The 15,412-nt window shown below is 42.5% G+C and overlaps 1 protein-coding gene across 4 annotated transcripts in view; it reads left to right on the forward strand.

Annotated features, from left to right (window-relative positions):
• atxn7l1 (ataxin 7-like 1) overlaps nucleotides 1-15,412 on the forward strand; it is a 56,524-nt gene that overhangs the window by 20,453 nt on the left and 20,659 nt on the right. For 2 of the 4 annotated variants that reach the window (XM_062066584.1, XM_062066585.1), the window contains exons 3-5: nucleotides 8,228-8,426; nucleotides 11,252-11,649; nucleotides 15,081-15,163. In XM_062066584.1, the coding sequence (XP_061922568.1) occupies nucleotides 8,228-8,426; nucleotides 11,252-11,649; nucleotides 15,081-15,163 (680 nt within the window). Of the gene's footprint in view, nucleotides 1-3,847; nucleotides 3,957-8,227; nucleotides 8,427-11,251; nucleotides 11,650-15,080; nucleotides 15,164-15,412 lie in introns of all 4 variants that reach the window. The other 2 variants (XM_062066586.1, XM_062066587.1) reach the window with 2 other exon arrangements.

Here is a 15,412-nt window from a genome sequence, read left to right on the forward strand (position 1 = left end):
AGGTGACTACTTAGCACAGGAACACTAGAAGCTAAAGAATCGCTTAGCACAGGAATCATGAAGTCAAAAACGTACGTGACATTCGCGTGAAGCAAACAATGAAGCCACACCGAGTGACCGGCAAAAGCAGGCTTGAATAGAGTCAGTGATTACAAACAGGTGTGATCCAAACAACAAATGACAGGTGAAACTAATGAGTCGCCATGGTGACAAAAACAAACAAGGAAGCGCAGACGGAACTAAAGAAGTCCAAAACTAACAAAACATGATCCGGACCACGGATCATGAAACTCCTAGCCGCTAAGGAAAATCATATTGTCTAAAAATGCATTTTTCCATCGATAACATGACATCATCGCGCCAAGTGCGTGCTCTTTCAGTCAATTAGTGCGCATATATACAGCCCTCGGCCCAAAAACATTTTTATTGTAATTTTGAAGAATTTATCTGAATGTGCATGAACTATTTCTGTTAAAAATTGTTAGAAATGTCACATGTTAAATGTTTAAATATTAACTGTCAGTTTACTGTACTGTGCCAACTGTACTACTATATGAGTACGTATGTTCTATTGTTTCATTGAAAATAAAACAGCAAAGTCCATTTGGCTGTCATCCGTTTTGATTATGAGACACAATTGTGTCAAAGTCATGATTTTTTCTTTTTCATGCTTGAAAAAAGAAATGACGACTTTAAAAAAAGTAGTTTTATACTTGTGAGTGTTGATGACACAGCTTTGCAACAGTTGATATTCTAGTTTCAAGCATGTTTTACTCAATATAGCTCATCAAATCTCAGCAACAAGCTGTAATATCTTACTGAGATCATTTAGGATCAAAACCCTTAAAACAAGTAAAACACTCTAACATAAAATCTGCTTAGTGAGAAGAATAATCTTATCAGACAGAAAATAAGCAAATATCACCCTTTTTTGAGATATTTAATCTTACTTAGATTTCAGTTTTTGCAGTGCAGCCACTTCGTCCAGCTCCTCCCTGGGGATCCCGAGGCGTTCCCAGGCCAGCCGGGAGACATAGTCTTCCCAACGTGTCCTGGGTCTTCCCCTTGGCCTCCTGCCGGTCGGACGTGCCCCAAACACCTCCCTAGAACAAATACCCAGAACCCCTTGCAGCACTAACTCTTTCGGGACGCTACAATATACACCCCCCGCTATATTTTTTTATATAAAGAAATACAATCATGTGTGCTTACGGACTGTATCCCTGCAGACTGTATTGATCTATATTGATAGATAATGTATATATTGTGTTTTTTATGTTGATTTAATTTTAAAAAAAAAAATATATATATATATATATATATATATTTTTTTTTTATTTCTTGTGCGGCCCGGTACCAATCGGTACCGGTCCGCGGCCCGGTGTTTGGGGACCACTGGTTTAATGCATCCAGCGGGGCATCACAACAAAATTAGGCATAATAATGTGTTAATTCCACGATATCAATATCAATTTAACCCATGTAGTATTGACCTTATACTGACACTACACTTGCTATCGTTACTGTCGATATTTGTATTGATCCACTGACCCCTGTTTATATTTAAGAGCTCGAGCTTAGCGGTTAGCATATGCTCCCACGGGGTGTTATGTAGCATGTTGAGCTATTTTTTGTCCTCTGTCCCTCAGACTTGTAGGAAACATAGCTTATGTGCCACCTTGAGGCAAGTGTTACTGACTTATAAGTGGCTTTGCACTCTATCGGGGCGTTAGCCGCTAGCGGAAACCCTACATTGCGTTGAAGACGCGTTTGTTCGCTTGTCTCCGTCAAATCTGCGGGACACGTCTATAAAGTGTCACCAGCATGCATTATTGCACTCTATCAATCAATCAATAAATCAATCAATGTTTATTTATATTGCCCTAAATCACAAGTGTCTCAAAGGGCTGCACAAGCCACAACGACATCCTCGGTTCAGAGCCCACATCAGGGCAAGGAAAAACTCACAACCCAGTGGGATGTCAATGTGAATGACTATGAGAAACCTTGGAGAGGACCGCAGATGTGGGTGACCCCCCCTCTCTAGGGGAGACCGGATGCAATGGACGTCGAGTGGGTCTAGCATAATATTGTGAAAGTCCAGTCCATAGTGGATCTAACATAATAGTGAGAGTCCAGTCCATAGTGGATCTAACATAATAGTGAGAGTCCAGTCCATAGTGGATCTAACATAATAGTGAGAGTCCAGTCCATAGTGGATCTAACATAATAGTGAGAGTCCAGTCCATAGTGGATCTAACATAATAGTGTGAGAGTCCAGTCCATAGTGGATCTAACATAATAGTGAGAGTCCAGTCCATAGTGGATCTAACATAATAGTGTGAGAGTCCAGTCCATAGTGGATCTAACATAATATTGTGAGAGTCCAGTCCATAGTGGATCTAACATAATATTGTGAGAGTCCAGTCCATAGTGGATCTAACATAATATTGTGAGAGTCCAGTCCATAGTGGATCTAACATAATATTGTGAGAGTCCAGTCCATAGTGGATCTAACATAATATTGTGAGAGTCCAGTCCATAGTGGATCTAACATAATAGTGAGAGTCCAGTCCATAGTGGATCTAACATAATAGTGAGAGTCCAGTCCATAGTGAATCTAACATAATAGTGTGAGAGTCCAGTCCATAGTGGATCTAACATAATAGTGAGAGTCCAGTCCATAATGGATCTAACATAATAGTGCGAGTCCAGTCCATAGTGGATCTAACATAATAGTGAGAGTCCAGTCCATAGTGGATCTAACATAATAGTGAGAGTCCAGTCCATAGTGGATCTAACGTAATAGTGAGAGTCCAGTCCATAGTGGATCTAACGTAATAGTGAGAGTCCAGTCCATAGTGGGGCCAGCAGGAGACCATCCCGAGCGGAGACGGGTCAGCAGCGCAGACACGTCCCCAACCGATGCACAGGCGAGCGGTCCACCCCGGGTCCCGACTTTGGACAGCCAGCACTCTAACGTTAGTATTAAGAGTGCTATTGTCAGCCAAGGTTATGTTTTATGATTTTAACTTGAATCATCATTCTGATTATTCCATTTTTATTTTTGCCGTCTTGTAATTTTTTGTAAAGCACTTTGAATTGCCTCGTGTAGGAGTTGCACTCTATAAATAAACTCGCCTTGCCTAACATCATTTCTATTGTGGTATATCGCACAACCCAAATAGCATCAATACGAAAGTAAATATTAGAACGCCATGTTGTTTTTAGCACACTCCCTGTGTATTGATCAGTCCTCCTCACACCACCCCCTGGCCTTTGCGCGTAAACAACCCAGCTGAGCTACCTCATCATGCTCCGTTTCCAGCCAATCGGCAGCCAGCCGGGCTCGCTCCATCCCCATAACGACAGGCGGGAGAGCATAGTAGCGAGGGTGCCCTTGCAGTTGAGTGGCTTAGTGACCTTGCCTGGGCAGCCGTCCATGTATTGTAAATCAGTACGGAGAGTTCCACGACTCCCGGCATGTCAGTTCACTCGGTCATCGCTAGTAGTCGGCATCACGCTGAACGCCATACTTTTACCAAAAATAGCTTCTGTCTTTCGTACGGATCTGTGTGGAATAATCTGTTGTAATAAGACTGAACGGTGGCCGCATACCTGCAAATGTGAGTGTGGACTTTGATCCTTCTACTCTGAATACAGCTGCCCCTGCTTCCCTGCTCCCGGTGGCCTATTTACTCACCTGCAGCACAGAAATTAATCACATGAAAATGGCCTGCAAGACAGGCAGACACACGTCTATTTGAGATTGTTACAGGTGCACTGAGTATTCCTGTGTTTTTTCTTTCCCTTTCCTGCCTTCCTCTGTGTCCATCCATGTATTCAGGTAGTTGGGGTTTAGTTTCCCAGTGAGACAGAGGGCAAGAATCCTGGACCACAACCCCCCTCCATCCCCTCCCCACTTTGCTCCCACAAAGACATGCATAGCAAGAACCGTAAGTGTGAGCTTCTCCCTCTTCATTTATTCCCTCGTGCGCTCACTTGCACGTTCTGATCAGCTCAGGCCCCAACTGTATTCATAATTGATGGTCGTGCATCTGTGAGATGCACGCACGCACGCACACACTAGTGTTGTACGGTATACCGGTACTAGTAAAGTACCGCGGTACTAATTAATTAATTAATCATAAAAAGTACAAACCCCGTTTCCATTTGAGTTGGGAAATTGTGTTAGATGTAAATATAAACGGAATACAATGATTTGCAAATCCTTTTCAAGCCATATTCAATTGAATGCACTACAAAGACAACATATTTGATGTTCAAACTCATAAACTTTTTTTTTTTTTTTTGCAAATAATAAATAACTTAGAATTTCATGGCTGCAACACGTGCCAAAGTAGTTGGGAAAGGGCATGTTCACCACTGTGTTACATGGCCTTTCCTTTCAACAACACTCAGTAAAGGTTTGGGAACTGAGGAGACACATTTTTGAAGCTTCTCAGGTGGAATTCTTTCCCATTCTTGCTTGATGTACAGCTTAAGTTGTTCAACAGTCCGGGGGTCTCCCTTCTGCTATTTTAGGTGCCACACATTTTCAATGGGAGACAGGTCTGGACTACAGGCAGGCCAGTCTAGTACCCGCACTCTTTTACTATGAAGCCACGTTGATGTAACACGTGGCTTGGCATTGTCTTGCTGAAATAAGCAGGGGCGTCCATGGTAACGTTGCTTGGATGGCAACATATGTTGCTCCAAAAGCTGTATGTACCTTTCAGCATTAATGGTGCCTTCACAGATGTGTAAGTTACCCATGTCTTGGGCACTAATACACCCCCATACCATCACTCATGCTGGCTTTTACACTTTGCGCCTATAACAATCCGGATGGTTCTTTTCCTCTTTGGTCCGGAGGACATGACGTCCACAGTTTCCAAAAACAATTTGAAATGTGGACTCGTCAGACCACAGAACACTTTTCTACTTTGTATCAGTCCATCTTAGATGAGCTCAGGCCCAGCGAAGCCGACGGCGTTTCTGGGTGTTGTTGATAAACGGTTTTCGCCTTGCATAGGAGAGTTTTAACTTGCACTTACAGATGTAGCGACCAACTGTAGTTACTGACAGTGGGTTTCTGAAGTGTTCCTGAGCCCATGTGGTGATATCCTTTACACACTGATGTCGCTTGTTGATGCAGTACAGCCTGAGGGATGGAAGGTCACGGGCTTAGCTGCTTACGTGCAGTGATTTCTCCAGATTCTCTGAACCCTTTGATGATATTACGAACTGTAGATGGTGAAATCCCTAAATTCCTTGCAATAGCTGCTTGAGAAAGGTTTTTCTTAAACTGTTCAACAATTTGCTCACGCATTTGTTGAGAAAGTGGTGACCCTCGCCCCATCCTTGTTTGTGAATGACTGAGCATTTCATGGAATCTACTTTTATACCCAATCATGGCACCCACCTGTTCCCAATTAGCCTGTTCACCTGTGGGATGTTCCAAATAAGTGTTTGATGAGCATTCCTCAACTTTATCAGTATTTATTGCCACCTTTCCCAACTTCTTTGTCACGTGTTGCTGCCATCAAATTCTAAAGTTAATGATTATTTGTAAAAAAAAAAAAAAAAATGTTCATCAGTTTGAACATCAAATATGTTGTCTTTGTAGCATATTCAATTGAATATGGGTTGAAAAGGATTTGCAAATCATTGTATTCCGTTTATATTTACATCTAACACAATTTCCCAACTCATATGGAAACGGGGTTTGTACTATGCCGCCTCTAAAAAATACTGGTTCCCTTTTTATTTTTTTTATTTTTATTTTTTTTTTAAACGGGTGACGGTGTGCCCTTGTCACGTTGTGACATTGCTGGTTTTACGAGCAGAGGAGCATGTTCGGCAGCGCACAATCACGGAGTACTTACAAGCAGACATCGTGTGTTTACAGAAAAGGGAGAATGGACACATTTTGGCTTCAAAACTAACTATAAAGGTGAAGTTATAACACTAAAAGGCCGCGCTACAAGCGGTGCTTTAAACATAGCTAGCTAGCTAGCGGCTAACGTGTTTTAGCTACTTCTAAATCACTAATCCTCGACTCCATGGCGACAAATAAAGTCAGTTTCTTACAAGTATCATCCCTGCCGGACGAGGAATAGCTAAACATGCTTCACTACACACCTCTCTAGGATGAGAATCAGCACCTCCAAGTCCGAGTCCATGGTTCTCGCCCGGAAAAGGGTGGAGTGCCATCTCCGGGTTGGGGAGGAGACCCTGCCCCAAGTGGAGGAGTTCAAGTACCTGGGAGTCTTGTTCACGAGTGATGGAAGAGTGGATTGTGAGAGCGACAGGCGGATCGGTGCGGCGTCTTCAGTAATGCGGACGCTGTATCGATCCGTTGTGGTGAAGAAGGAGCTGAGCCGGAAGGCAAAGCTCTCAATTAACCCGGTCGATCTACGTTCCCATCCTCACCTATGGTCATGAGCTTTGGGTTATGACCGAAAGGACAAGATCACGGGTACAAGCGGCCGGAATGAGTTTCCTCTCCTTTAGAGATAGGGTGAGAAGCTCTGCCATGTAAAAGGAGCTCAAAGTAAAGCCGCTGCTCCTCCACATGGAGAGGAGCCAGATGAGGTGGTTCGGGCATCTGGTCAGGATGCCACCCGAACGCCTCCTTAGGGAGGTGTTTAGGGCACGTTCGACCGGTAGGAGGCCACGGGGAAGACCCAGGACACGTTGGGAAGACTATGTCTCCCGACTGGCCTGGCATCCCCCGGGAGGAGCTGGACGAAGTGGCTGGGGAGAGGGAAATCTGGGCTTCCTTGCTTAGGCTGCTGCCCCCGCGACCCGACCTCGGATAAGCGGAAGAAGATGGATGGATGCATGGATGGATTCACTACACACCGTAGGAGGATACAATAGCTCATCGCTAACAAGCTGGCGCTCCTCAATGTAAAAAAATGCTATGGGCGGATCTACACCTGACATCCACTGTAATGATACCAAGTACGAGAGCATATCAAGTCGATACTACAGTGATTACATCAATATTTGTTATCATCACACTATCTTTTTTCCTTTTTTAAAATTTGTAATATGTTTATCCATCCATCCATTTTCTACCGCTTGTCCCTTTCGGGGTCGCGGGGGGTGCTGGAGCCTATCTCGGCTGCATTCAGGCGGAAGGCGGGGTACACCCTGGACAAGTCGCCACCTTATCGCAGGGCCGACACAGATAGACAACATTCACACTCACATTCACACACTAGGGCCCATTTAGTGTTGCCAATCAACCTATCCCCAGGTGCATATAAACTCAGGAAATACATCCGTTTTTAAATATGACCTGTAACTACTTGGTATCGGATCGATACCCAACTTTGTAGTATCATCCAAAACTAATGTAAAGTATCCAACAACAGAAGATGAAGTGTTTGAACAGAAGTGTAGATAGAACATGATAAAATGGAAAATAATGAGCTATTAACAGTAAATGAACAATTAGATTAATAATTCATTTTCTACCGCTTGTCCCTCATAATTTTGACAAAATGATAGAATGAGAACTGACACAAAATGTTACTGCATACGTCAGCGGACTAATTAGGAGCCTTTGTTTTCTTACTACTAAAAGAAAGAAAAAATGCTAAACTTAAGGTCAAAATTATTCTTCGATTTCAATAAGAAACTTGTGGTTTAGGGCTGCAACTAACAACTAATTTGATAATCGATTAATCTGTCGATTATTGCTTCGATCAATCGATTAATAATCGGATAAAAGAGACAAGCTACATTTCTATCCTTTCCAGTATTTTATTGGAAAAAAACAGCATACTGTCACCATACTTATTTTGATGATTGTTTCTCAGCTGTTTGTACATGTTGCAGTTTATAAATAAAGGTTTATAAAAAAATTGAATAAACAAAAATAGCGCATGCGCATAACATAGGTCCAACGAATCGATGACTAAATTAATCGCCAACTATTTTTATAATCAAATTTATTGGTTAGTTGTTGCAGCCCTAGTATGGTTAATGTACCGTAAGATTATTTTGTTAAAATAAAGCCAATAATGCCATTTTTGTGGTCCCCGTTATTTAGAAAAGTATGTAAATACATTTTGGTACTGGTACTTGTACTAAAATATTGGTGTCGGGATAACCCTAGCACACACACATTAGTCACATGTGGATTTACCATTAAAATACGTCATGTGTGTTTAATACGTGCACGGTAGATACTCATGTTAATGTCTCATTTTAGAGCGGCGCCACGGCTCTCCTGTGCCTTCCAGGAGCCCGGTGGTCCTCATGAAGGCCAAGGCACCTGCAGCTGCCCCGGCCGTCACGAGCGGTGCCTGGGACGCCCTGGCCTTTCGGATCCCTAAAGACTACCCTCACTCCCGGTTTAGCAAGGCACCACTGGCTGTGTATCCTCCAAAGGGGGCCCGGAACAAGACATGGTGCGTAAATGTGCAAAACGGCATGGTTTATTTCAAACACGCTCCACAAAGTAACAGTAAACATCTGTTGAAAAGGTCTAAAACAGAGTATGAAAGCCATTACTGAAAGTTTGTGCGCATTTTATAACAGAGAAAGAAGTAAATGTGTAATAAATTAGATTGCTTATTCAGGAATGGAAAAAATATTGACATAAACATTTTATAATAAATACAGAATATGTCATAATAAATGAATGGATTCCAGAATAACTGTGGTTCTCAGCATCCTGAGTATTCATCCATCATATTGTGTGCTGTATAATATTAGTTGTACATTCCTTACTTAAAAGGGACCCGCACTCCATCCATCCATTTTCTACCGCTTGTCCCTTTTGGGGTCGCGGGGGGTGCTGGAGCCTATCTCAGCTGCATTTGGGCGGAAGGCGGGGTGCACCCTGGACAAGTCGCCACCTCATCGCAGGGCCAACACAGATAGACAGACAACATTCACACTCACATTCCCACACTAGGGCCAATTTAGTGTTGCCAGTCAACCTATCCCCAGGTGCATGTTTTTGGAGGTGGGAGGAAGCCGGAGTACTCAGGACTACTCAGGACCATCGTATTGTGAGGCACATGCACTAACCTCTGTTCCACCGTGCTGCCGGGACCCGCACTATTTTTGTAATTTTGCCTATCATGCACTATTTGCATTCTAAATTGTAATTATCGTATTTTTCTGACTATAAGTCGCTCCGGAGCATACGTCGCACCGGCCGAAAATGCACAATAAAGAAGGAAAAAAACATATACCGTATTTTTCGGAGTATAACTCGCTCCGGAGTATAAGTCGCACCGGCCGAAAATGCATAATAAAGAAGGGAAAAAACATATATAAGTCGCACTGGAGTATAAGTCGCATTTTTTGGGGGGAAATTTATTTGATAAAGCCCAACACCAAGAATAGACATTTGAAAGGCAATTTAAAATAAATGTATTAAAAAAAATAAAATAAATATAAATAATAAATAAAATAAAATAAATTAAAAATAAATAAAGAATAGTGAACAACAGGCTGAATAAGTGTACGTTATATGAGGCATAAATAACCAACTGGTATGTTAACGTAACATATTATGGCAAGAGTCATTCAAATAACTATAACATATAGAACATGCTATACGTTTACCAAACAATCCGTCACTCCCAATCGCTGAATCCGATGAAATCTTCCTCCCCGGTGTCGCCTCTGGTATGTCCTTTCTTTCTGCTGTTCGATTGCCGTACTCTGCTGCATATTTCACTAAGTAAAGCTTGTAATCTGCAGTATATGATTTCCTTTTCAGTGCCATTTTAGTTCAGCCCTTCTCAGTTTGTATAAGCTACCGCCAATGTTGATGTGAACCATTTTAATAGCTACGACAGTAGCGTATAGCATATAGCAGTTAGCATACCATGACCCACAATGATAAATAAATAAATAAATGGGTTATACTTGTATAGCGCTTTTCTACCTTCAAGGTACTCAAAGCGCTTTGACACTATTTCCACATTCACCCATTCACACACTGATGGAGGGAGCTGCCATGCAAGGCGCTAACCAGCAGCCATTAGAGGCAAAGGGTGAAGTGTCTTGCCCAAGGACACAACGGACGTGACTAGGAAGGTAGAAGGTGGGGATTGAACCCCAGTAACCAGCAACACTCCGATTGCTGGCACAGCCACTCTACCAACTTCGCCACGCCGTCCCCGGCGTCTGCCATGACCCTCCCCGGCCGAATTCTTATTGGTTGACGTGTGTGTGTGACGATTGCTGACATTTGCTTCGTCTCTTACGCGAATGAGCTAAATAATATTATTTGATATTTTACGGTAATGTGTTAATAATTTCACACATAAGTCGCTCCGGAGTATATGTCGCACCCACGGCCAAACTATGAAAAAAACTGCGATTTATAATCCGAAAAATACAGTAAACATTAGCAAAAGTCAGCTATTAATTACGCTCTATTCTGCCTACAAAGCGATCTAAAAAAATCCAAACACTTCATTGTTGTTTTATATACATGTTGTAATTAGAGATGTCCGACAATATCGGACTGCCGATATTATCAGCCGATAAATGCTTTAAAATGTAATATCGGAAATGATCTGTATCGGTTTCAAAATTATCGGTATCGGTTTCAAAAAGTAAAATGTATGACTTTTTAAAACGCCGCTGTGTACACGGACGTAGGGAGAAGTACAGAGCGCCAATAAACCTTAAAGGCACTGCCTTTGCGTGCCGGCCCAGTCACATAATATCTACGGCTTTTCACACACACAAGTGAATGCAAGGCATACTTGGTCAACAGCCATACAGGTCACACTGAGGGTGACCGTATAAACAACTTTAACACTGTTACAAATATGTGAACCCACACCAAACAAGAATGACAAACACATTTCGGGAGAACATCCGCACCGTAACACAACATACACACAACAGAACAAATACCCAGAACCCCTTGCAGCACTACTTCTTCCGGGACGCTACAATACACCCCCCCCCCCCAACACTTCTTCTTCATTTAAAAACATAGAATTGGGATTTCTCACCAACAATCCCTCCATATTTTACCAGTTGTCCGTGGATCTGGGATTTTTTCTGCAAGTTCGGGTCCATGAATGATAGGCAACATGTCTAAAAAGTGAAGTTCTCCTTTAATACAGCCCATCATTTTTCTCCACATGTTGATATGCGTAAGGTTTTAGTCATGTGCCGCCATATCATTAGAAATACTGTATAATTTCTTCCTCATTGTGTATTTTTGTACTGCATTGAGTCGCCCTCTCTTCCCCTGCAGTGTATCCCTTCCAGTCGTCAGCTTGGAAAAGATACCCTGCCTCAGCAGCCGAACCGACTCCCAAGTCCGCCTCAGCCCGTCTCCTTCGCCCTCCGCGTCCCCCCACAAACAACCTCCGCTCACTTCCCCGGCCAAACTAATTAACGGTCGAGCCGGCGGCGGGCCGACCACGCCGCGCTCCTCCGCGTCACCGTCCCCCCAGGACGGGCGCCCCGGCTCGACGCGCTCTCCCCTTGACAGGCGGCCGCCGACGTCGCCTTCCCCCTCGCCGCTGGACAGGAAACCCTCCCCCGCTCCTTCCCCGTCGCAGCGGCCGCTCTCTCTGCTGTCGTCACCTCTGGATAAGAAGAACCAAAATGGAGCAAAGACTTCTTCCCGGTCGCACAAAATACTGTCAGGTGAGCTTGGTGGCTTATTAATTGCAATCATTCTCTACGGCAGGCCTGGGCAATTTTCACTCGGGGGGCCAAATTTGGAGAAAAAAATGTGTCTGGGGGCCGGTATATCTATTTTTAGGGGCACTAATACAAAACCTCACAAGGATGTCTGATTGAATGCTAAAAACATAATGTCGGACTGCCTTAAATGGACTGAATGAGACACCCAGAATGTACATGAAAATAAAGAATGTGGGATTTACAATATTAACTATGAAGGATAAAACACTGAATACTGACAACATATGAACGTCACACCCCCTCTTGATCGACATATTTTATAATCAAGCGAAACGCAACAAACACAGCGAAATATGAACGCAAAGGGTAAAAAAAACAAACATTTACGATCTGATAGATCACTAAGCTTTAGAACTTTGTTGTAAAAATCTCCTTCATCGTCTGTCCCTGACACCCGCATTTCAGGCTGACACTCTGTGGAAACACTCCCCACCCACACTGCTTCCATCAATCAATCAATGTTTATTTCAATCAATCAATCAATCAAAAAAAAAATATATATATATATAATAAAACAAATAAAATAAAATAATTTTTAATTTTTTTTTTTTTAAATAAATAAATCTAAAAATAATAAAGAAAATCAATAAAAAAATAAAATATAAAAAAATTTCAAAAAATCAATCAATCAATCAATGTTTATTTATATAGCCCTAGTGTTTATTTATATAGCCCTAAATCACAAGTGTCTCAAAGGGCTGCACAAGCCACAACAACATCCTCGGTTCAGAGCCCACATAAGGGCAAGGAAAAACTCACAACCCAGTGGGACGTCGATGTGAATGACTATGAGAAACCTTGGAGAGGACCGCAGATGTGGGTGACCCCCCTTCTCTAGGGGAGACCGGATGCAATGGACGTCGAGTGTGTCTAACATATTGTGAAAGTCCAGTCCATAGTGGATCTAACATAATATTGTGAAAGTCCAGTCCATAGTGGATCTAACATAATAGTGAGAGTCCAGTCCATAGTGGATCTAACATAATAGTGAGAGTCCAGTCCATAGTGGATGTAACCTAATAGTGAGAGTCCAGTCCATAGTGGATCTAACATAATAGTGAGATTCCAGTCCATAGTGGATCCAGCATAATATTGTGAAAGTCCAGTCCATAGTGGATCTAACATAATAGTGAGAGTCCAGTCCATAGTGGATCTAACATAATAGTGAGAGTCCAGTCCATAGTGGATCTAACATAATAGTGAGAGTCCAGTCCATAGTGGATCTAACATAATAGTGAGATTCCAGTCCATAGTGGATCTAGCATAATATTGTGAAAGTCCAGTCCATAGTGGATCTAACATAATAGTGAGAGTCCAGTCCATAGTGGATCTAACATAATAGTGAGAGTCCAGTCCATAGTGGATCTAACATAATAGTGAGAGTCCAGTCCATAGTGGATCTAACATAATAGTGAGATTCCAGTCCATAGTGGATCTAGCATAATATTGTGAGAGTCCAGTCCATAGTGGATCTAACATAATATTGTGAGAGTCCAGTCCATAGTGGATCTAACATAATAGTGAGAGTCCAGTCCATAGTGGATCTAACATAATAGTGAGAGTCCAGTCCATAGTGGATCTAACATAATAGTGAGAGTCCAGTCCATAGTGGATCTAGCATAATATTGTGAAAGTCCAGTCCATAGTGGATCTAACATGATAGTGAGAGTCCAGTCCATAGTGGATCTAACATAATAGTGAGAGTCCAGTCCATAGTGGATCTAGCATAATAGTGAGAGTCCAGTCCATAGTGGATCTAGCATAATATTGTGAAAGTCCAGTCCATAGTGGATCTAACATAATAGTGAGAGTCCAGTCCATAGTGGATCTAACATAATATTGTGAGAGTCCAGTCCATAGTGGATCTAGCATAATATTGTGAGAGTCCAGTCCATAGTGGATCTAACATAATATTGTGAGAGTCCAGTCCATAGTGGATCTTACATAATAGTGTGAGAGTCCAGTCCATAGTGGATCTAACATAATAGTGAGAGAGTCCAGTCCATAGTGGATCTAACATAATAGTGTGAGAGTCCAGTCCATAGTGGATCTAACATAATATTGTGAGAGTCCAGTCCATAGTGGATCTAGCATAATATTGTGAAAGTCCAGTCCATAGTGGATCTAACATAATAGTGAGAGTCCAGTCCATAGTGGATCTAACATAATAGTGAGAGTCCAGTCCATAGTGGATCTAACATAATATTGTGAGAGTCCAGTCCATAGTGGATCTAGCATAATATTGTGAGAGTCCAGTCCATAGTGGATCTAACATAATATTGTGAGAGTCCAGTCCATAGTGGATCTTACATAATAGTGTGAGAGTCCAGTCCATAGTGGATCTAACATAATAGTGAGAGAGTCCAGTCCATAGTGGATCTAACATAATAGTGTGAGAGTCCAGTCCATAGTGGATCTAACATAATATTGTGAGAGTCCAGTCCATAGTGGATCTAGCATAATATTGTGAAAGTCCAGTCCATAGTGGATCTAACATAATAGTGAGAGTCCAGTCCATAGTGGATCTAACATAATAGTGAGAGTCCAGTCCATAGTGGGGCCAGCAGGAGACCATCCCAAGCGGAGACAGGTCAGCAGCGCAGAGATGTCCCCAACCGATGCACAGGCGAGCGGTCCACCCCGGGTCCCGACTCTGGACAGCCAGCACTTCATCCATGGCCACTGCTTGGTGCCTCGTCTAAACTGCTGTGATTTAGATTACCATAGTAACTAATTACATTACCATAGTAACTAATTAAATGACCATAGTAACTAGTATATCATGCAAAAGCGCAGATTCCAACCATTGAAATACTTTGTGTAGTTCAAGACTTATGGTAATTAGAAAACATCACTGCACATCATAATGACAGCTACACTTTCCATCTTAAAGATCTAAAAAAAATCTATTTGGGAATATCCGGCAGGCCAGATTGAAAAACTTAACGGGCCGCAGGAGGCCTCCCGGGCCTTAATTTGCCCAGGTCTGCTCTACGGCAAAGGAATCTTTAAAAATGCACTAATTCTTATCTCAGGAAGCTTTGCAGAACATCCAGTCTGAACAAGATGGCCTTTTTTTACACTCCGTCCCTTTCCCTCCATCTTTTTCTTCATGTGATATCACAGAGTGAGCATCTCTCCACATTTATCCTCTCGCTCCACTCTCCCTGATCCTGAGTCACGATTTCATCCCCCCACAATTATTTACTTTTCATTTGCTGTTGGTATTGGCGTAGGGAAATCACAGTCCTCTCTGGTGTCTTTTTTAAGCTAATACTTGTTGAAACAGGGTGTATAAAACATAGCAACGCATCTGAAGTTTGGATTTTTTTTTCACCCAGCATGGACTTTAATTGTGTGTAATTTAACAGGGAGAGTATTTGACCCCAACAAGCACTGCGGCGTCCAGGACCCTGAGACCCAACAGCCGTGCACGCGCTCCCTCACCTGCAAGGTACAGCCGTACACTCTCAACACTTGCTGTTTCTATTTCTATACAAGCCAGGATTTGGAGCCTTTTTTTTTTATGATCTGCACACTTTGCACTAGCTCACCGACTCTGGTCTTCACTCACTCAGACACTTGCTTTCTCGCTCCACTTGCACAGCCGCTCTTAAAGGAGCAGCGCACCCACACGCTATAACCCCTTCTTGTAGCCCACAGGGTTGCATTAGATTTATAGTTGGTTCGCCATTTTTGTTTT

The sequence above is a fragment of the Entelurus aequoreus genome, linkage group LG12 (genome assembly GCF_033978785.1).
Source record: "Entelurus aequoreus isolate RoL-2023_Sb linkage group LG12, RoL_Eaeq_v1.1, whole genome shotgun sequence".
In the NCBI taxonomy this organism is placed as follows: domain Eukaryota; kingdom Metazoa; phylum Chordata; class Actinopteri; order Syngnathiformes; family Syngnathidae; genus Entelurus; species Entelurus aequoreus.